Genomic DNA, 22,588 nt, shown 5'->3' on the forward strand with positions numbered 1-22,588 from the left:
CTTTAGAAAGTACCAGGGGAGAACAGTTAAGCATACAAGGGGAGGAGTGCAATGGACAAAGAGCAGAGCTTGACACACCCCCTAACACATTCTGCAAGGGTGATCTAGCTCCCTAATTGCTTAGAGATGTCACTTGGGAGAGGTCAGAACAGCTCACAAAAGAACCCTACAATAAAATGATTGAAGCAGAAGAAGAGAACAGCTCTATACGCACCTCCTAGCATCATCACCTAGGGAATCCTCTTTCCAAATATAAAGTAATGATGGGAGAGAATAGGGCAGAATATGCAGGGATCCCAAGCCCCATCACCTAGGTAATTCCCTGTCCCATTAGAGAGCTCAGACAGGAGACAACAGGGTAGGTAGCACATACAGAGATCATAGGAGCAGAAGAGGAGGATAGATCTACACGCACCTCCTAGAACCATCACCTAGGGAATCCTCTGTCCCATTAGAGAGTTACGCTGGGAAAGAACAGGATAGCACAATGTGGGATGTTTTTATCCATGCATCCGAGCCCTACCTCAAAACTGTGCAGTACTGACATGGAAAACATCATGATGGCCAGAGCTTCCCAGAAAATGCACAGGGAAATGCATGAAGAATAGGCTGCCACTCATTTTTGCCGATGTTATGGGCACAGAAGGGCACTGCCTAAAACCACCATTGGACTACCCACACAGTAGTCTGAAACCATTGGGAATGGCAATGCTGATTGCCAAAAGCAACCTAGAATTGTGGGGAATTCATTTCTTAAATCCCAAAAATGGGTGCAGTACCAGTACTCACCACTATCAGAAAGCCGGCATTTTAAAACCACCAGGCTTTATGGAAAACTGAATAAATGAACCCAAAGCCTGCCAAAGAAAGACTTACTGAGAGGTGGATACAATGTAAAGTTATATTCTGAAGTGACTTGAAGGTTTATAACAAGACTGGCTGAGCTGTGGATTTCAGCAGTTTGAGTAAATTTGGACTGAAAGACACTAAAAATCTAATGTTTAAAAGAAATGAGTGACCTACTTTTGAGTGTCACATAGGTTGCAATTGTTTAAATGTCATAGTTTTAAACTTAGAATCAGCATTCTAGCTGCATATGTAAAAATTGTCTTGACTTAAACTGGGGAACAAAAAGTGACATTTTATCTGAAACCTGGCTTAAGGAACTGAATTCTGCCCACCAGCTACCCCCGACAGGAGATGAGACTTGCACAACAGCTGTGTTCCCAGGCCTAGCTGTCCTTTTGCTGCTCCCACCAAAAGGGATATGACACTTCTCTGATTGAATTACCTGGGCTCTGCAGGAAATTGAACAAAGCCCTGTCCTGACTCAGGCAAATGTTTTATTACGGGGGCCGTAAAAAGTGGCTTCCACCTGAAGGAAAGGGGAGGAGCACTGCCTGTGAGAGCAAGCTGGCTTGGCAGAACTGGAAAAACCAGAAATTCAACCTTGTGCTGGGGGGAAACCACACCCCTTTGGGGCCAGAACATAACTCTAAAAAGATGAATAACTCATAGTACGGACTTGTGAAAATTATTTAAATGACACCATAATTCTTGTGATTTTTCTGCCCACATTTTAAGAGGTTTTTAGAACCGGTGGCATGATCTGGGGGCAAGCTAGCAGTTAAGAGGGTATTACTTAAAATGTATGCATGTTAAAAATCTGACACTTCATCAATTAATGTCCATACTCCTTGCGCACATGTGTGTAAATTTGGGGTAATGTCCGATATTGCGAAACCAGTTAAAAAGTGCAAATGTCGCCATTTCTGAATGCAAGCTCCCAGGAAGAGCAGATTTGGACAGGGTATACCTCCTGTAATGCATGATGGGTGCATGTAATTTTAAACAAATGTGTACCTCTGCAAATATGTCTTTTTGAGCAAATATAGATTGTGTGTAAAGTTGACAGGGGTGGGTTCTCTGTACCATAAACAGACCTCATCATGATGACACTTCATTTCATTCCCCCAATTAAGGGGAAGTGGATGAAGTGGCCAATGACAAGTGGAGAGGGGTAGAGCCTAGTGATGCTGCACACACACCCATTTTCAAAACACATAAAAGCAGACAGTCAGGACAGATAGAGGCCTTCAAATCCATTTGCTGCGGGACGCTCTGCCGGGAAAATCCATACTTTACCTCCATCAATCTCTAGAGAAAGCTGTGCAGAAAGATCCAGACTTCAAATCTATCAATATCCAGAACCAGAGACCCAGACCAGACCAGCAGAGAGAGCTGACCCAGATCACTGTGAAGTGCCGAGACCAGACCAGAGTCCAGTCTAAAACCTGACCAGATCCGTGGCGAGGCCCATTTATTTCAAAAATATATTGTGAGTACCTAGCAGAACTGTGTAGAACCAATCTCTTAGTTAAAATAATATAATTCAATCTAAGTAGAACTGCCTCCTAACTGTCACCTGTCATTTTCTAGTTGCTAGCTGTCACTTGTCTTTTTGAACTTTAAAATTTCAAATCTGAAAAACGACCTTTATTTAATCGCTCATATCTCCGTGTCCTAGAGACTTGCAGTAACTTTCATCTGGAAGCTGAGATCCTAGGCTGTCCTAGGACCCCAAAACGATAGTGCTAGTCCTTGTAGTTCCTCTGTAAACGCGAAAAACGCACGCGCGAATTTTACCGTGATTTGAAAATTCCTCCACGTGTGAAAACAGCAGCTTCTTGCTAGAACTGTTAGAAAGTCGTTTGCAACCTGCCAATCATTCCTGAACATTGCTAGAGTGAGCCTGGACTAATATTAACTTGACACCACTCACCCTGAACCTCTAGAGGGAATTAAAAGCATTTTAGCATATTTTTCACTTCATTGCCAGCACATGTAAAAGCATTTTGGGCCTGTGTTTAAAACCCCGATCTGTACTCTAAGCTTGCTGGGGTGAACTGAATTACATTTGATTGCATTTCTGAGAACTGTGTGCTTTCCTTCCATTTCCTTGCATTGCATAAAGGGGGGGGGGGATTGCCAGAGAAAAGTGATTACATTGTTTTGTTGAAATCATATTGAGTATTTTCTGTATTGCATTTTTCATTCAACAATAGATCCATCTGAACTTATATAAAACATTCTCTACCACCTTATTCTTCTGCTCCTATTCACAAGTGTGCTAGTGCCAGACTATCCATTATTGATTACTGATCAGATTAAGTGTGATATCCAATTATTAATTTATTATAAAGTGTGATATATATATCTATTGTTTAAATTATCAAATAAACCTTTTAAACTTGCAAAACAGAACTACTTCTTGGCTCAGTGGGGTCAGGAGGATTCCAAGAGAGGGGTGTTATATAGGGGTAGTCATCCAGAACGCATGAACTGGACATAAAGATATATCCATAAGGGTTTCCATTCAGTATCCCAGACTAGGCATTGACTTAGCTGCAGTGTTGAATTGAATCCTCTTACAAATTGGGGGCTCGAGCCGGACGTTTGGGTTAGATCTACCATTTGTGCAGATTAATACACCGTGCCAGCTGACCAGATACACATATCCGGTCGGATCACCACGCTGTGTTACGCTGTAAAGCACTCCTCAAAGGAACGCTCTAAGGAAAAGGTCTGTTTTGCAAAAATATAATATAAACTTCTGTAAGTCAGGACAGAGACCAATCTCTAGAATGACGACCTTGGTAGATATGAAAATAGCCAGAGAGCACTTCTTACACAAGTTATTTGTGAGAGGTGAGTGGACTCACCAGGACCGCATGGTCTGGTTGCAGGCCATCACGCAACAGGTCACGGAAACAGGGTCAGATACATGGAGAGATCAGGGTCCCTTACATGTGGCCCTGAGTGAACTATACATGGCTCCTAAAGCTAAGGATGAACAAGACAAGATGGTTAGGATAGCGGCGTACCTGTACCTATATATGGGAGACATGTAGGATAAATGTACTGGAAGCCAAGATCTGGCGAATAAGCGACAGATGGCGTTAGAGAAGGTCCAATCTGACCTGGTCTCTTCTGAGCAGAGGCTGCAGGGGAGCCAGGAGTCAGAAAATGAGAGTAGACAGCACATCATTAAAATAAAGAAGGACATGGATATACTGCAACAGAAAAAGACAGACCAGGATGCCAGAATTCTGGCTTTGCAGAAGGAACGCCAAGACAGTTTGGACTCTCTACTGCAGAGCCAGAAAAAGCTGGAGCAACAGATCAATTTCAACAGGGCATGCACAGAGCAGGTAGCCACCCTGCAAATCCAACTAGACAGAGAGAAAGAGGAGAGCAATAAACTGATCCTGAAAGACCTGGATACCCAGGCAGAGTTTGATCAGGAGCGCCAGAAAGCTGGTGCCTTCCAAAGGCAAAGAGATGACCTGGCGTCACAAATTCAAGCTCTTGGTCAGGAAAGGGACACCTTAGGCCAGGAAGTCTGCCACTTAAGGAGAAAAATGGAAGAAAATCACCTGGCCCACCAGGGACTGGGTAACCTCCAGAAAGAACACCAGGACTTGCTAGAGCACACCAGGAGGGTGGAGGATGCTCTGGCAAGAAAGGAGCAGGTCAATAGGGACACAGATCAGGAGGTAACCCTCCTGCAGCAAAGACTGGCCCAGTGCTCCAGGACCAATCAGGAAACGCAGAGAGAGAATGAGGCTCTCTGCCAGCACAATGATAGGCTCCAACAACAGGTAGCGATGCAGGAGAGACTGATAGAGTCTAGTAAGGCCTTAACTGAGGAACTGAAGGCGCAGGCTCTTGCATTGCAACAGGGAGCAGGGGCGGATAGAGATGAGGTTTGCTGGGAAAGAGAAACTCCTGAGCATAACCCCAGGAGCCCTAGTACCAGAGGCCTTTATTTCTCTCAGTCCCTGGACTCTGCCACCCCCATGTCCCCTGGCGCACATGAGCACAGGGCCACAGGGATGGCAGATTACTATCCAGCCAGAAGCATGGGGCTCATAGGCCAGTACCACCCAGGAATGGATGGGCGGGCATCCGGGTATGGGCACCCAAGCACAGTGCAATTTGATGGTGAACCCCAGGAGAGTAGGCCCATTAAGGGCATCCTGAAAACCTCTGCCCAGTTAGGTCAGTGGGGGGGGGGACCCATCAAATCCTGGCAGCAAGGAGGGATCTGAAGAATCCTCTGAGCGGTACAGGACACAGGAGACCAGGTCCCCACATTCTGCCAGCCATTCCCAGGCTCGCAGAATCCGGGAAAACCTGGAAGAACAGACGGGAACCTCTGGGAGCAGTGCCTCTGAGTCAGAAGATGAATGGACAAGGGTTACCCGAACCAAAAAGGCCAATAAGACAAAAAGGGCCTTGCTTAAGGACCCCTTAAAGCAGATTAAGGCAATCAGGAGCGTCATCACGCCTTATCATAAGAACGCCAAGTATTCTGTTTGGGAGCACTTAGAGTTGTTTGAGCAAATGATGGAGACTTTCCATTTGAAGGACAGCCAAAGCTGTATTCAATATGTAAAGTGGACCTTCTCCCCGGAATACTCCAGTTTCTTTGCGGGGCTGGAGGACCAAAATCATTTAAGATGGTCCGCCTATAAGGCGGCCATCTTGAAACATTTTTCTACTCATAGAAATCCTCAAGAGGCTCGCAAGGCAGCCTACAATTTACAATGTGGGGAGGATCAGGCCCCACAAGAATTTGTGCAGGAGTTAAAGCGTGCTTTTGCACAGACCACAAGAAGGGTGCGCACGGATAGCAGAGAATTTATTAATACGTTTTTCCATGCCTTGCCCAAATACATAATGACCCAGCTTGTGAGGGATTTTCACGAGAAAAGATCTTTAGACTGGGTCATTGAACAGGCGACCCGGATCTATGAGGTGCAGAAGCCAATAGAAAATAAAAATAATGCGCCCAAAAACCCCAAAGCCAACAACACCCCTGCTGCTGCCAAGGTGGCAGAGGTAAAGGTCACCCCCGTTTTAGAGTTGGAGATGGGGGGGCCTAAAAACCTACCTGCACCTAATAATGCTAGGCCCAGAAGGTCCTCGGGCCAGTCACAGACAGGGAGCCAGGGAGGCAGCCCCACAAATGGGGTCCCTCGCTCTCCTGATTATGTAAGCCCCCGTTACAAGGGAAACAGACCCATCCTGGGTTATGTGTGGACTCCTCCAGCCCAAGGGGGGGGATCCAGCCAAGCACCTAACCCAGGGAACTTCCCTCCCAACTTCCCACAGGAGGGCAGAAATTCTCCAAATCCTGGGCAGAACTTTTTCCCCAGGTATCCACCCAACTTCCAACCCCAAAATCCTCCACCCTTCTTTCCCCAATTCCCTGAGCCCAGACAACCGAATCCGGGAGAGGGGAGGCCAAGGGTGGAGGGGTATCCAAATCTTCCCAACCAGGGGTACTACCAAAGAAGGGATAGCTACCCTTCCCGGGATCAGCCCAGGGGAGAAAACAGGGCCCTGTATCAGCCTGAGCGGGTTTCCCAGTTAGAGCGCCAGGTTCAAAACATGGCGCGGGATCTGGGTCACATACTGAGGGCTCAGCAGAACCCTCAGATCGGCATGCCGGCGCAGAACGCACCCAACTCTGGACCTGGTGCTCCAGAACAATGATGGGGGCAGCACCCCGATAACTCACCGGTTCCCAGGGAGGAGGCACAAGGGGAAGGGGGGTGTAAAGCCTTGGAGGAAGCTTCCTTCCTCACTTGTAAACAGCCCCTGGAAACCCAGGAACCGGAAACAAAATCTCTTGCCCCTGAAAGTCTGCCTCCTAAGGAGCAGAGGGGGGTAGGAGAAACAAAAGACCCAAACAGACTCAGTTTGAGGAGGAGGTACAGATCTTCCAATTTGAGGGAGAGGGATCCTCAGAGGATCCTGGGAAAAGGATCTTCTCCTTCAGAGAGGGGGGAACTCCTCCCAAAGAAAAATGGGTCCCGAGGGATGCAAATCCAGACTGGGGAGATGTGGAGACTGAGCTACCGCCGCCCATCATCTCATCCCAGAACCCACAATACCAAAATCCCCTGGTTCAAACCCATCCTGATGACTGCCTCCAAAAAGGGCGGGGTGGCCCAGAACCAGAGCCAGGGGAACCCACAATGGCTCTGATCTCCAGTTGCCAACTTTTTCTTTCAGATTCCCAAGGCTCTCCACAGAATTCTGCCCAAATTTCTTCTCTTGCAATGTCCAAAACCAGAAAGTTAGCCCACCGGTTGTCCAAAAATGTGCATTATCTGTGCCCCCTTGAGGAGAAGGAGGGAAGATACTATGCCCCGGTACAAGTACAGGGGCAGGGTACAATTTTGGCACTGGTGGACACTGGATCTCAAGCTACCCTTCTGTCCAGAAGGGCCTTTGACGAACTGAATGCAGGAAGGGGAGAGAATTACCAAATTCCTCTCACCTCTCTTCCTGGACAACTGCAGAACTTTGACGGGAAGGAAATTCCCGTTGAGGGGACTGCAGACTTGGACATTAAGATCGGGCGACACAAGGTGAAACACCCGGTCATAGTAGTGACTCCAGAGGGCACCCCTTGTTTACTGGGGAATGACCTCCTGAGGAGGTTGTCACCCTTAATAGATTGCGTAAACAAGGTCCTCTGGACCCAGACTAGCCGACCAATAAAATTAAAACAGAGTGTCAACCATGTTAGTTTAAACGGCACCTGCCACATGGTTGAACAAAAATCTGACCAAGTAGAATTCCACTTCCAGAATAGCCAAATTCCAGACGTGACAGTAATAGCAGTAGGACAACAGACTGGTGATGGAGGGTCCTCTCTATTTCTGAAAATCAACCTTCCTTCCAGTCTAAAGTGGTACTCCACGCTGGAAGGAAACACTCTGAGATTCTATACTAATCCACAATCAGAAACTCCCACTCCTTTAGTCCAGAAAGATGTGAAATCAGCTCAGAGCCTGGCTGATATTCAGCAAATTGGAGAGCAGTTGTTCATCCCTGTCCAATTAAATGATGGGAAGGACTCTGTTCTCGCTCAAGTGTGTGTGAACAACGGTAAGAGCTTCATCAGCGAAGCCATGTTCCGCCAACTCCCAAAAGATCCAGCCATTCCCACATTCAAACTGATAGACAAATGGGAAATGGACCTGGAAGCACCTAATTCCAAACATCTCCTGCCAAGCAGGGGTATGCTCAAAATCTCCATTGGCAACAAGAGCATAGTCCATAATTGTTGGGTCGTGCGAGACGTCACTGCCGCCTTTTACTTAGGCAGTGACATTCTCAATCGCTTTGCCACTAGTTTGGACCTAATAAACTTCAAAGCTTGGTCCCGATTAGCGGATAATCCCATGGGCTTTGATGATCCAGAAAAAGCATTTAGGTCAGCTCAATTGCTACCTTATGCAGTTGAAATTCAGATTAAAGAGGAAGTCACCATCCCAGAAAGGACCCAACAATTCTCACTGGAAGTGAATGTTAAAAGAGGACAACATTTGAAAAACCCTGATGCTTACATACATCTAAACGCTTCTCTCCAACAGCAAGGGTTGGGGGTAAACCCAACTCCATTAGTCAACATAGAACATGACACCATTCCAATAGAGGTGGATAACAGCGACTTAAAGAGTATTACTCTAGCCGCAGGCACCATTATTGGAATGGCGGTTGATGACCGACATTTTTCCATAGATTTAGGTAATGAACTGTTAGGGCCAATCCCCAAGGACTGCTTTGACAGTGACAGTGATGACAATACAACACCAGACAGGATTTATACCCGGCATGGGGGGAACTTCCTGGTGTACACTTCTTGCCCTTATGGTAAGGAAGATGTGACTTGTGACTTCAGGAGGGATGAGGTGATTTTCCAGGTCCATGAGGGCTGCCTTTCCCACCTGAAGCCTCCAGTCCAAATCAGCACCCTGACCAGGGACTTCTCCACCCAGCTGGAGGAGGCCGCTGAGATAGCCAAACCAGAAGTCTTTCCAGGCTTCAGGCAGATGGTGGAAGAGAGAGTCAACCTAGCTGATGGCTGTGTGACTCTGGAACAAAAGCAAAAGTTGAAACAAGTTTTCTTGGATTTCCAAGATCTCTTTGCGGTAGACTCATATGACTGTGGTCGCACTGACATCCACACGACAACAATCCCCACGGACCCTGGCATGACTCCAGTGTTTGTGAAGCAATATCGTTTGCCCCTCGCATCCATGGAGTCCCTTACTGAAATAATTAAGAACCTTGAGTCCCGGGGAATAATCCGTCCAGTCCACAGCACCTTCAATAATCCGGTGCTGGGAATATTAAAGCCAAACGGCCAGTGGAGACTCTGCGCCGACCTCAGGGAGCTCAACAAACGGGTCCATACTACCCGATGGCCTCTGCCCTACATTGACCAAGGGCTGGCCCAGATTCAGGGGTCACAGGTATTCACTGCAATAGACCTGACCAATGGATACTGGACCGTGCCGGTCAGTAGGGAGGACCAATACAAGCTGGCTTTTACCTTTGGGGGCCAGCAGTATACATGGACCCGGACTCCCTTCGGATACCTCAACTCCGGCAATGAATTCAACATTTTCCTACATAAGGCCATGCCCGACCTGGGTGCGAGGGGTAACCTGGCTTATGTAGATGATGTCCTCATCAAAAGCTCAACTGTTGAGGAACACATAGCGGAGATCCGTTATGTTCTGACACAGTTGAGGGTCGCCGGAGCAAAACTTTCCTTTCAAAAAGCACAGTGGTGTAGAACCCGTGTTAATTTCTTGGGGCATGAGATTACTCCTCAGGGTCTCTGTCCCCAGGAAAAGAAAGTGGAAGCACTTCAGAAACTGAAAGACCCCACAACTCTGCGGGAACTAAGGAGCCTCCTTGGACTGACTAATTACAGCAGAAAGTTCATTGAGGGCTACGCAGAGATCACCAGACCCCTGATTCATCTCCTGAAGGGGGGGGGTCAAGTGGGAATGGGGTCCAGAACAATCCGAGGCAGTAAGACAACTCAAAAGAAGCCTCTCACAAGCGCCCTGCCTAGCTTACCCTGTCAAAAACAAGGAGTTCTTCCTGGAGACGGGGTTCTCTAATACGTGCTTGACCGCAGTATTATACCAAAAGCATGACAAGGTCAATAAAGTAATCTCCTATGCGAGCAAAACTTTATCCTCTGTGGAGGAAAAATTCAATGATTGTGAGAAGGCACTCCTGGCGACGGTGTGGGCATTGAAGAATTACCGCCCGTTTATCCAGGGGGAACACATCATAGTGGAGACTCCACACCAGCCTCTGCAATATCTCCAAAGTGACAGAATCCGGGCCGGAAATGTGAGTAATTCCCGAATTACTTCCTGGATTCTGTCAATGCAAGGCTTTCCTGTGGAGGTCAGATATGGCCAAAACAAGAAGAGTCCCCTCGCGCAAGGTCTGGCTGACTTGCATGATTGTGCCAGAGAAAACTGTCTCGAGGACGAAAGTCTAAAAATCAAGGACAACAAAGTCTTTGAAGAGGACAAGTGTGAGGGAATGCCCACTGTCTATGTGGATGGATGCTCGTACCATGTTGACAACAACAGGGAGAAAGAACTGGTGGCCGGCGTAGGGAATGCATGGGTGAATGAGTCCCCATAACCCTCCGCTGGATACAAAATTGGTCCCCGAAGTAGTCAGGTGGCAGAATTGATGGCTGTGCATCAGGCCATCCTCACTGCTGTCCAGCATAAACTCTACGAACTGGTCATAATCACAGATTCGGATTATGTACGGAACGGGTTCGTGGAGCACCTGGTTAATTGGAAAACCAGAGGCATGTTATGTGCTAACAACAAACCCTTGAAACATGGGAAGTTGATCCAAAACATTGATGATCTGGTCACCTCGAATGAGATGACCATCTATTGGAAAAAGATCAAGGGTCATTCCAAAGTAGAGGGACCAGACAAAACTGGAAATGACTTAGCTGATCAGCTGGCCAAAACCGGGGCCATCCAAGGGGATCTAATTGAGATTGAGTCCCTGTTGGGGGAAATCCAGGTCACTGCTATCACTAGGTCCCAGACAAATGCTCACAACAACCTTTCAATTGCACAATGGAGTAAGGAGACCCCTGATGCTGATTTGATTACCGCTCAGAAGGGGGATCCAATTATTGGTAAGTTTTACCAACACCTTGAGGACCCTGAGAACTTTCCCCTGACGGATACCGATTACATTGGGAAAGAGGACCTAAGAGTGTTGATGAAATGTCCAAAAATGTTCCGAATCCAAGACGGTTTGTTGGTAAGGAAATCCAAAGCTGGCCACGATCAGTGGGTGGTTCCTACCTCATTCCGAAGCCTGATGTTAAGTCACGCCCATGATGCGGCCACCGCCGGTCATAGGGGGTTTCACACAACATTGGAAATCTTAAGAGAGGTTGCATACTGGCCACACATGGGGCAGGACCTCGACCAATACTTGAAGGGGTGTCTTGTGTGTGCACAATTTCAGCCATCATCCCTCACGCACCGTGCGCCTCTCCAAAAGAGGGGGATGACCCTGCCATGGTCAGATTTACAAATCGACTTTGTAGGCCCCGTGATTCGCTCTGCTAGGGGGAATAAGTACATGTTGACTGTGACATGCTTGTTTACCAAGTGGGTGGAATGTCTCCCAGCCCCAAATTGCAAGGCAGAAACCGCAGCTGCCCTGATGATTAACCACATCTTTTCCCGTTTTGGTCTACCTCAAAGGATTGAGTCAGACAGGGGTAGCCACTTCACCAGTGAAGTAATGACAAAGATTTGGGAAATACTGGGGGTCAAAAGGAAGTTGCATATTGCTTACAGGCCAGCTTCTTCTGGGGCAGTAGAGAGATATAACCGAACCATTGTGAGCATATTAAAGAAGTTTGTGGCAGATTCTGGGCCAATTTGGGATATCCGATTACCTCTGGTCCTAATGGCCATCAGATCTACCCCTTCATCTGCAACCAAAATGTCACCATTCGAGTTGATGACTGGATGCAAGATGGTGCTTCCTCAGCATTTGCTCTACAGAACCCAAGAGCAAACGTTGATAAATGCCTCCACAACTCCTGAGTATGTGGAGAATTTAAGGAAACACCTTCAACATGCTTTTGCCTATGCTCAGCGGAATCTAGAAAGATCAGCTGATAGCATGAAGACCCACTATGACCTGAAAACTTCCAGGAAGGAATATCAGGTGGGGGACCGGGTCTATCTATACAATTTCCAAAGGAACCAGGCCAAACAGCGAAAGTTTTTGCCTGCATGGAAGGGACCCTTTGAGATTATAGACAAAATCTCCCCTGTGGCCTAAAAGATCCACATCCCCAAAGGCGGTTTGGCAGAGGGGGAAGACAAGTGGGTCCACATTAACCAGTTGAAGTGTTGCCATCCCAGGCACACTCTGCAACAACTGGAGGAATCCTCTGGAATCCTAGCGGGTACTGTCTCAGACTAATTCAGTTCCAACCATAAAACATACCACATCTAGTCTCTAAAATATTGTGATTTGCATGAAACTGTCTCTTAGTTATACTGTTTTTTTTTTCAAAATAAGAATGTAATGTTTCGTTATGATGAAATGCATATGCCACCCCACTATATCAATGGTGGGGAGAAATGTCCATGAATAGGTATTGCCGCTCTTCCTTTGTCGTCCTAGGAGAAAGAAAACCTGGAGACCGGCCAAGGAGGATGATCCGGAGACTGGGAGGATGACGCAAGGGGGCCCGGGGTACCGCCCAATATTCCCATCAGGACCGGCGAGGAGAACCGATCGATCCGACCGGATGGAGGAAAAGATGCTGAACTGTGCCATCTATTGGAAGAAGATGAGGAAACATCTCCGGTCTTGCGAGTCCCATCAGTGAAACAGAATGGCCATCGCAAGAGGGGGGCTTGTGGGATGTTTTTATCCATGCATCCGAGCCCTACCTCAAAACTGTGCAGTACTGACATGGAAAACATCATGATGGCCAGAGCTTCCCAGAAAATGCACAGGGAAATGCATGAAGAATAGGCTGCCACTCATTTTTGCCGATGTTATGGGCACAGAAGGGCACTGCCTAAAACCACCATTGGACTACCCACACAGTAGTCTGAAACCATTGGGAATGGCAATGCTGATTGCCAAAAGCAACCTAGAATTGTGGGGAATTCATTTCTTAAATCCCAAAAATGGGTGCAGTACCAGTACTCACCACAATCAGAAAGCCGGCATTTTAAAACCACCAGACTTTAAGGAAAACTGAATAAATGAACCCAAAGCCTGCCAAAGAAAGACTTACTGAGAGGTGGATACAATGTAAAGTTATATTCTGAAGTGACTTGAAGGTTTATAACAAGACTGGCTGAGCTGTGGATTTCAGCAGTTTGAGTAAATTTGGACTGAAAGACACTAAAAATCTAATGTTTAAAAGAAATGAGTGACCTACTTTTGAGTGTCACATAGGTTGCAATTGTTTAAATGTCATAGTTTTAAACTTAGAATCAGCATTCTAGCTGCATATGTAAAAATTGTCTTGACTTAAACTGGGGAACAAAAAGTGACATTTTATCTGAAACCTGGCTTAAGGAACTGAATTCTGCCCACTAGCTACCCCCGACAGGAGATGAGACTTGTACAACAGCTGTGTTCCCAGGCCTAGCTGTCCTTTTGCTGCTCCCACCAAAAGGGATATGACACTTCTCTGATTGAATTACCTGGGCTCTGCAGGAAATTGAACAAAGCCCTGTCCTGACTCAGGCAAATGTTTTATTACGGGGGCCGTAAATAGTGGCTTCCTCCTGAAGGAAAGGGGAGGAGCACTGCCTGTGAGAGCAAGCTGGCTTGGCAGAACTGGAAAAACCAGAAATTCAACCTTGTGCTGGGGGGAAACCACACCCCTTTGGGGCCAGAACATAACTCTAAAAAGATGAATAACTCATAGTATGGACTTGTGAAAATTATTTAAATGACACCATAATTATTGTGATTTTTCTGCCCACATTTTAAGAGGTTTTTAGAACCGGTGGCATGATCTGGGGGCAAGCTAGCAGTTAAGAGGGTATTACTTAAAATGTATGCATGTTAAAAATCTGACACTTCATCAATTAATGTCCGTACTCCTTGCGCACATGTGTGTAAATTTGGGGTAATGTCCGATATTGCGAAACCAGTTAAAAAGTGCAAATGTCGCCATTTCTGAATGCAAGCTCCCAGGAAGAGCAGATTTGGACAGGGTATACCTCCTGTAATGCATGATGGGTGCATGTAATTTTAAACAAATGTGTACCTGTGCAAATATGTCTTTTTGAGCAAATATAGATTGTGTGTAAAGTTGACAGGGGTGGGTTCTCTGTACCATAAACAGACCTCATCATGATGACACTTCATTTCATTCCCCCAATCAAGGGGAAGTGGATGAAGTGGCCAATGACAAGTGGAGAGGGGTAGAGCCTAGTGATGCTGCACACACACCCATTTTCAAAACACATAAAAGCAGACAGTCAGGACAGATAGAGACCTTCAAATCCATTTGCTGCGGGACGCTCTGCTGGGAAAATCCATACTTTACCTCCATCAATCTCTAGAGAAAGCTGTGCAGAAAGATCCAGACTTCAAATCTATCAATATCCAGAACCAGAGACCCAGACCAGACCAGCAGAGAGAGCTGACCCAGATCACTGTGAAGTGCCGAGACCAGACCAGAGTCCAGTCTAAAACCTGACCAGATCCGTGGCGAGGCCCATTTATTTCAAAAATATATTGTGAGTACCTAGCAGAACTGTGTAGAACCAATCTCTTAGTTAAAATAATATAATTCAATCTATTTTAATCTAAGTAGAACTGCCTCCTAACTGTCACCTGTCATTTTCTAGTTGCTAGCTGTCACTTGTCTTTTTGAACTTTAAAATTTCAAATCTGAAAAACGACCTTTATTTAATCGTGACCGTTTGTCCTAGAGACTTTCAGTAACTTTCATCTGGAAGCTGAGGTCCTAGGCTGTCCTAGGACCCCAAAACGATAGTGCTAGTCCTTGTAGTTCCTCTGTAATCGCGAAAAACGCACGCGCGAATTTTACCGCGATTTGAAAATTCCTCCACGTGTGAAAACAGCAGCTTCTTGCTAGAACTGTTATAAAGTCGTTTGCAACCTGCCAATCATTCCTGAACATTGCTTGAGTGAGCCTGGACTAATATTAACTTGACACCACTCACCCTGAACCTCTAGAGGGAATTAAAAGCATTTTAGCATATTTTTCACTTCATTGCCAGCACATGTAAAAGCATTTTGGGCCTGTGTTTAAAACTCTGATCTGTACTCTAAGCTTGCTGGGGTGAACTGAATTACATTTGATTGCATTTCTGAGAACTGTGTGCTTTCCTTCCATTTCCTTGCATTGCATAAAGGGGGGGGGGTTGCCAGAGAAAAGTGATTACATTGTTTTGTTGAAATCATATTGAGTATTTTCTGTATTGCATTTTTCATTCAACAATACATCCATCTGAACTTATATAAAACATTCTCTACCACCTTATTCTTCTGCTCCTATTCACAAGTGTGCTAGTGCCAGACTATCCATTATTGATTACTGATCAGATTAAGTGTGATATCCAATTATTAATTTGTTATAAAGTGTGATATATATATCTATTGTTTAAATTATCAAATAAACCTTTTAAACTTGCAAAACAGAACTACTTCTTGGCTCAGTGGGGTCAGGAGGATTCCAAGAGAGGGGTGTTATATAGGGGTAGTCATCCAGAACGCATGAACTGGACATAAAGATATATCCATAAGGGTTTCCATTCAGTATCCCAGACTAGGCATTGACTTAGCTGTAGTGTTGAATTGAATCCTCTTACAACAAGCAGTCATCTCAGGAACAGAACCCTATCAGAGTTGCCATTGGCCATGTCACCAAGGGTCACATTCCTCTAACAGGTGGAGGTTGTGAACCAAACTCAGCCGCTGGGAGAACCATTGACAACACACAGAGGACACTTAGAAGAGTGTTGATGCTCCTTACATGTCCCTAAACCAAAGCGCCAAGAAGAACTTTCTTTACACAGTGACCTTAGAATGAAGAGCTGCTTCTAGTTAGGCAGTTAATTTTGCATAAAGTGCCACCCTTGAGCTGGCCACTGGATTTGGTCCAGGACCCCAGGTCCCCCCACCCCATCATCCTCAGCACTTTGAAGCACAAGATAAAAAGATCTGCCTAACAAAAATTGGTATGTATATTCTCACCTTCAGCATTTACCTCAACCACCTTTCAACACGTCCCAAACTCATTCATGGCCACACACACACCACCTTTGACCCATTACCCCCAAGACTGAGCGAAAGGTAGGTTCTTAATCAAGTTTAAATGGTACACTGAATGCTGCACTCTATACATGTTGGGGTACACTGACACTCTGGTAAATAAACAGACCCAACTATAAACTTTACCAAAGGCATGGAATACTCTAATGGCTAGTTCTGATAAAGATAGCAGGCAAGATAGCTCAGTGGTTTAGCACTTGCTGCTGAGAACTGTTTGTGATGTGCAGGTCGCAAGTTTGAAATCAGCATGGCTAACTCATCATGTCCTCTTTCTCAGGTCGATAAATGGGAGCCTGCTTACGCTGGGTACCGATAATTGTAGATGGAAATGTTCTATGTGCAGGGCGTTGGCAAAAATGCTATATACAAAACAAAGTATTATTATAATGTTTCTGTCATTTGCATGATGCTGACAATTAAATTAAGGCCAGTTTCTGCTGTTTTTATTCTATTTGGAGCTCCAAATTTGAAACAAATTTCTGTCACTGCAACCTTCACAGGGTACATGTCCATCACCTGACACATATTTCCAACTAGTGCTTTAATTGGAGAATAAAGTCAGGTACTCACCAATCTAGACTTTCAGTGGCCTGGGGCTCAGCCTGGGAAGGGTCTTAAAATTGATATCACACTGGAGCCCGACCAAGGCTCATTGACCCATTTCAATCAATTGCGCACTGCGTGCCCTTACTCTCCATTTTCCTAGTTGTTTTGTCTCACTATGTGTGTCTTGCTCTTCCTGTCTCATTCTCTACGTGTCCATTTCTATATGTCTCTCGCCCCACAGTCCCACTTCAGCTAGGTTCTCACACCCTCATTAACTCTCTGCGGGGACTGGCCTTCAGCATGCTTTGCTGAAACAGCTCAGTGTTTCCAAACACAGTCTCAGCATAATGGTTTACTGTTAAGTCATTACCTTTACATCTGATTCTGGCAGCCTAAAACCACCATCTCTCAAGGACTCTCATCAATCACAGTCTGGGTTTTACCTGTTTTGACACCAGTATTGTTATTTTGAGAAATCCCAGTTTTTGTAGGCAATGCACATTGAGAGTACATGATTTGCCACAGATTACACACTTTGCTCAAGCAGTATATTTGGGATTCGTTCACACAAACCTCCAGTTTGTTGTTATGCGCTGTTTTAAGAAAATGTCAATTGGCAATATCCATATAAAATGACTTTCTCTTTTGTGTGTCAAACTAGCAGATCATAACTGTATACTCAGGTTTAAAAGGGAAGTTTTATTATTGCTCACTTTTATTGTATTTAGTAGGAACATGGAACTGTGTGCAGGGTTCAGTCCAAAATGTTTCATCAGAACTCGAATGACTTAAACATATACCAGTTACATATAAGAAAAGGCACAGCTAATAACAAAGAAGCATGTTAAAATAGTCACTGCCCAGGCTTTCCAAATTAATCCCTGCTCTGAAAACTCTCAAGGGACGCCATTCATAACAGGTGAAGCCCATTTAGCGAAACAGCGCTCCATGTTTAGTGTGCTGAGGGTTCAGGAGCTGCATGCCTGCTTCTGCTTTTGTTCTGCAGGGTGTGCCCTGAGGGAGACAAATGGCACTGCAGGTGGATGAGAGAGGAGGCGGGAGAGGGGGCTGCTTTCCCCAGCAAAGGCTGCAGAAGCGTAGTCTTCCATTGAGATAAAGTAAAATGCTTGCTTTTTCACTTTGCCACATAACTGAATACTGGTACTCTCTTTCAGGCTTTGATATGTGCAGGTACTCAAATGCACAAAATTAAGAAGTGCAGCGCCTAAGTGCCGGCCCATTTAAAGCACTGTTTCCAATTCTCCTAGACACTGTTTGCAAATCTCCTACTATGTGTCTCTATTTCAAAGGTCGGGCGCCCCAGAGCAGTAGCGTCGCTAGGGGGGAATGAGGGGTCCTTCCTCTGAAATCCTGCCCCTCTTTTGCCTCCCTACATCAGCTGGGCTACTTTCTCTGCACTGTCTGCAGTGCTGTGTCTTCCTGCACAGCACACACACAGGGCCACATTCCAGTGGAGTAACGTTGCTGAACGTGTGGGGGGGGGGGGTGTCATCTGGAGAAAAAAATGCCCCATTCAAATGAATGGGGACAAAATCGTGTGCCATGAAAGTTGGGGGGGGCAAACACCCCTGTCCCCCCTAAAATTACGCCCATGCCACAATCAATGCCTCAGCACAACAATAAAGAGCTGTTAAGAGCCCCCTGCAGCCAAGAGCAGCCCCTCCAATCAGAATGTTGTGCACAAAATCGCTAATGGTGGGTCATTATTGACTTAATGGTTTAGTGTCTACAGTCTGATAGGGGGCGGGTGCAGTGAGGTGTGGTAGATGGTGTGCAAGAAAGATTCTCTGCAGGAGTTCTTCTGACATCACACATTGCCCTTTTATAGGCGCCCCCCTACTTTTGTCTGAAGCCCCCCTACTTTTGCCTGTAGCTCCTTCTGTGTCCCTCCTAAATGTGATTCCTGGTGACGCCCCTGCCCACGAGGCCAAGTCCGCAGCCCCACCAGTGGCTGGATGAGCTGGGGCTCACTTCCCTGTCTCAGTGTCAGTCAATATGGCTGATGATCCCGCCATTACAGTAAGTTACCCATGTTGCTGCCAGTCGTGCAGTACTGCATCCGTTTCACCAAGTCACATCTGCAAAAGTGCCTCAGAAATTCACAAGAACTCCTCTTGCAGACCCTTCTCCTTGTCTTCAACGTCCTGCAAGGTCAGCTTTTCCAGCTCCTCTGGGGCTTTTCCTAATCCATTCCACCCCAACGTGTACAATCCTTTGGACACCCCATTACGGGCTCTCTGCTGAGGCAGCTCTCCCTGCATCACCCTGTGCAAGACCTTCGCAAATCCAAATATGGCCGTCAAAAGCGCGGCATCCACCGCCAGGTGCCAGCAGTAGAAGTTGGTGAGGTACATCAGGTTTGCCATGTCACTGCTCTCCCAAGGTAGGCCTGATGGCGGCCGGTATAGGATGAAGGCGGCATGGAGAAGCCAGGTCCCCTGCACCATCACCAGGAACGTCTTGGCGAACCAAAGGCGCCGGAAGTTTGGCTTCCAGAGCTCCACTGTGAGGATAAGAGAGGTGAAGAAGCAGGTCATCAGAAGCAGGCTGTGCACCTGGTTTTCCAGCTCATCCTTGCCGTGCATGTGGAACTTCAGCAGCAGTGTGGTGATGTAGAAGGCCATGGTGATGGCTGCCTGCTCCAGCAGGATCAGCCGCTTGGGCAGGCAGGCCTGGCTGACAATGTCCAGCCAGCCGCTGAAGGCGAAGTACCCGTACATGGTCACGTGCTGCCACTCGCTGGGGTGCTGAAATCGGAGTTTGGGGTCGTCCCGGTCGTAGAAGTAAAACTTGTTGACTCCAGGTGGGTAAAAGAACTCCGCCATGACAGCCAAAGTGCCATAGATGACTTTGAGCACCCCCTCGGGAGGGATGTGTCGCAGTGCTGCGCGCAAACCAGGTGGCCTCTTATTCGCCTTGTACTGGGTCCTCTCCCTCTTTATAACCATCCAGGAGAACCTGAAGGCATAAAAGATGGCGAAGGAAAAGAACGCCAGTCCAGGGGAGATGTGTCCAATGAAGGTCCCCATGGGGAAGGCGAGCTTATTCCAATCAGAAGTAGAGCGAATTAGTAGCACAGCATCAACCTGTCCGAGGTGGCTGCCACGCGTGTGCTCTGCCACTGAGGGACTCCCCGCCTGTGCAGCTTCCACTGAGTTAGGCGGACTGGTTAACTGCACGGAATGACTGACCCCTGCGGCTATTTCTTGTCTTGTGGGAGCAGCCTCTCGGTGTCAGCTTATCTGAATTATTCTTGCTCCTCCCTGCGTGTTTAACCGTGAAAACAGGGGTGTGTCCAGAAGAGAATGCACATCTCACCTACAGGGAAACTGCAGAGGCACCTACACGCCCCAGACGAGAAACACAGCGCGAAAGACAGTGGACAGTGACAGTCATGGACAACCGATACGAAATGGGACTACTTGTGTGTGTGTGTGTGTGTGTGGGTAGGGGGAGGCGGGGGGGGGAGTTGTTGGGGCAGCGGGAGGGGAGAGCGGGCATATATTGCTTAGGGAGGTAGGGAGGAAACAGGGAGGAAGGGAAGCGAAGGCAAAGGGAAAAGAAAAGTAGAAGGAGATGGGAAAGGAAAGAAAAGGAGAAGGGAAAGGAAAGGGAATAGGAGAGAGGAAGCGAGGAAAAGAGAAGGGAATAGGGAGGAAAGGGAAGAGGAACGGAAAGGAAGGAAAGGTAAGGAACGGAAAGGAAAGGAACAGAAAGGGAAATAAAGGAGGATGAGAAGGGAAAGGAAAGGAAAGAGAATGGAAAGGGGAGGGGAAGAAGAACGGAAAGCACAGAAATAGGACAGCGAAGGAAAGAGAAGGGAAGGGAAATTCAGGGAAATCAGGGAAATGGAAGGTAAGAAGGGAAGGAAAGGAAAAAAGTAGAGGGAAGGAAAGGAAAGTAGAAAAAATAACAAGGGGCAAAAAGGAGGAGGGAAGGGAAATAGGAGGGGAGAAAGGCAAAGGAAAGGAGATGGGAGACAAAGGGAGGGGGAGAAGAATAGGGCTGGTGTGGGAGAGAGAAGAGGAGAGAAATAGAAGGGCATGGATGAGAAAGGAAGGAAGTGGGAGGCGCGAGAAAGAAAGTAAGGGAGAGGAGGAAAGAGAGGAGGAGAGGATAGAAGAGGGGAGGTCAGAGGAATGAGGGGAGAGGGGAAAAGACGACTGAGGGAGCTGACAATGGTGTAAATGAGCAATGAAGAAATGAGTAAATGAAGGAAGCAAGAAGAAGAGAAAGAGGAATGGGTGGAATGAGGTGAGGAGAAAAGGAACGGGGACATGTACATTCGAAGAAGGAAGGTAGGTAGGTAAGAAGGTAGATCTGAAAAGAGCGGGACAGCCAAAGGCGGCATCAACGGAGAAACTGGAGACGAATCTGTAGGAGGGAAATGGAAGGTGATCTGGGAACCGAGGCAGAACCTGCAAATCACTGCTGGTGGAGTTAAAACAAAAAATGCAAGCAAACAGGCAATAAAAAATATGATAGACCTGCAAAAGGGGGGGAGAGGGATGGAGAGAGAGAGGGAGGGAGAGAGACCCCTCTCACAGAGCGGATTCCAAAATCTACAGAGAAGGTTGTAAAACTTTAGCAATACTTAGCACACATGTCCTGTAAATACGCCCAATGACCGGAAATCGTGACGTCACATCACTTAGAAATAAGAGGCAAGGCATTGGCTGTTATTTGTACAATTCTTTTTGTAATACCAGATGCCCATCATATGAAGAGGAGAAGGGTTGCCGGTGGTCTGTGTCTTGCACCCTGTTCCTCAAGCCCCTGTCACACTGACCTTGCTGTGGCGGTGCGCGGGTGGCCCGGCCCGAAGTCGACAGGGGTTGCACCTGCCTTCAGGGGTCACCGCGCCTGGCCGTGTGCCACGATTGCCCTCAGCGGCTCGGCGCCATGCTGGCACTCCAGCATTGCAGCGTCCGTGGCGCTGTTATAGTTGGGGGCGGCCATGGCGCTTGTGGTCCCGTTGGACCTCCCCTCTCCCCGGCCGCTCACGTGACCACGCGCATACTATTTCCAAACAGTGTTCACGCGTCGGTCACGTGACGCAAGCCCATAACATAAGCCCAGCAATCAAGGGCAAGCTAAGACGAATCATGTGACCAGGAAGTAACGCCATGAAAGAAGCTCATCTTTTCATTTCAAATGCTTCTCAGCTGTTCTAACGGTGTGTGACCACTTTTGCATCTTGCCTGCTATTCTTGAATTATGGACTTCTGGACCTTGTTTTTTGATCTTGGAGCGCTATTGGACTGCCCTTGTTGGATTTGGTAACCCAGGATTGCTTGCTTGAACTGCTATTACCCTCTGGACCTTGTACTTTGGACTGCTATTGATTTGCCCTTATCGGATTTGGTAACTTGGAATTGCTTGCCTGGACTCTTGCAAACCTCAGGATCAACTCTACGGATTGTGTTTTCTTTTGTTATTTTGCATCTGCTCATCCAAGAATCATGGACCAAGAAGTGTGCTCTTCAGGTGGACCTTGGTAGAGGTATTACCATCTCCTTACACTCTCAGGGGGAACAGCTAGGTGTAGAGTCATCATCAGTCTTCCCCCGGGTAGGTGCCTTTGGCTTCCATATCCTACATTGTCATTAGTCACTGTATATAACTTGCCTAACAAAGTGCTTTTCTTGCAGCCACCTAGAATCCGGTGTTCTCTGTTCCTGCCACTTGGGGCCTCAATAACCAGTCAGCGAGTTTTTGTTCTTCTCTGACTGGTGCTTGGGGACGGAGGTATACTAATCTAAGTGGACCTCAGATCCTGACAGACTGAGAAGCCTTCTTC

At 46.9% G+C, this 22,588-nt stretch overlaps 1 protein-coding gene across 1 annotated transcript; it reads right to left on the reverse strand.

Annotated features, from left to right (window-relative positions):
* Positions 1–17,446: 17,446 nt before the first annotated feature.
* LOC138491916 (transmembrane epididymal protein 1-like) lies at positions 17,447–20,015 on the reverse strand. Its single transcript, XM_069618779.1, has one exon. The coding sequence runs from the start codon at positions 19,815–19,817 to the stop codon at positions 18,888–18,890; it is 930 nt and encodes a 309-aa protein (XP_069474880.1). The 5' UTR covers positions 19,818–20,015; the 3' UTR covers positions 17,447–18,887.
* Positions 20,016–22,588: the final 2,573 nt, after the last annotated feature.

This window comes from Ambystoma mexicanum, chromosome 10 (genome assembly GCF_040938575.1).
Source record: "Ambystoma mexicanum isolate Mex_15411 chromosome 10, UKY_AmexF1_1, whole genome shotgun sequence".
Classification (NCBI taxonomy): Eukaryota; Metazoa; Chordata; class Amphibia; order Caudata; family Ambystomatidae; genus Ambystoma; species Ambystoma mexicanum.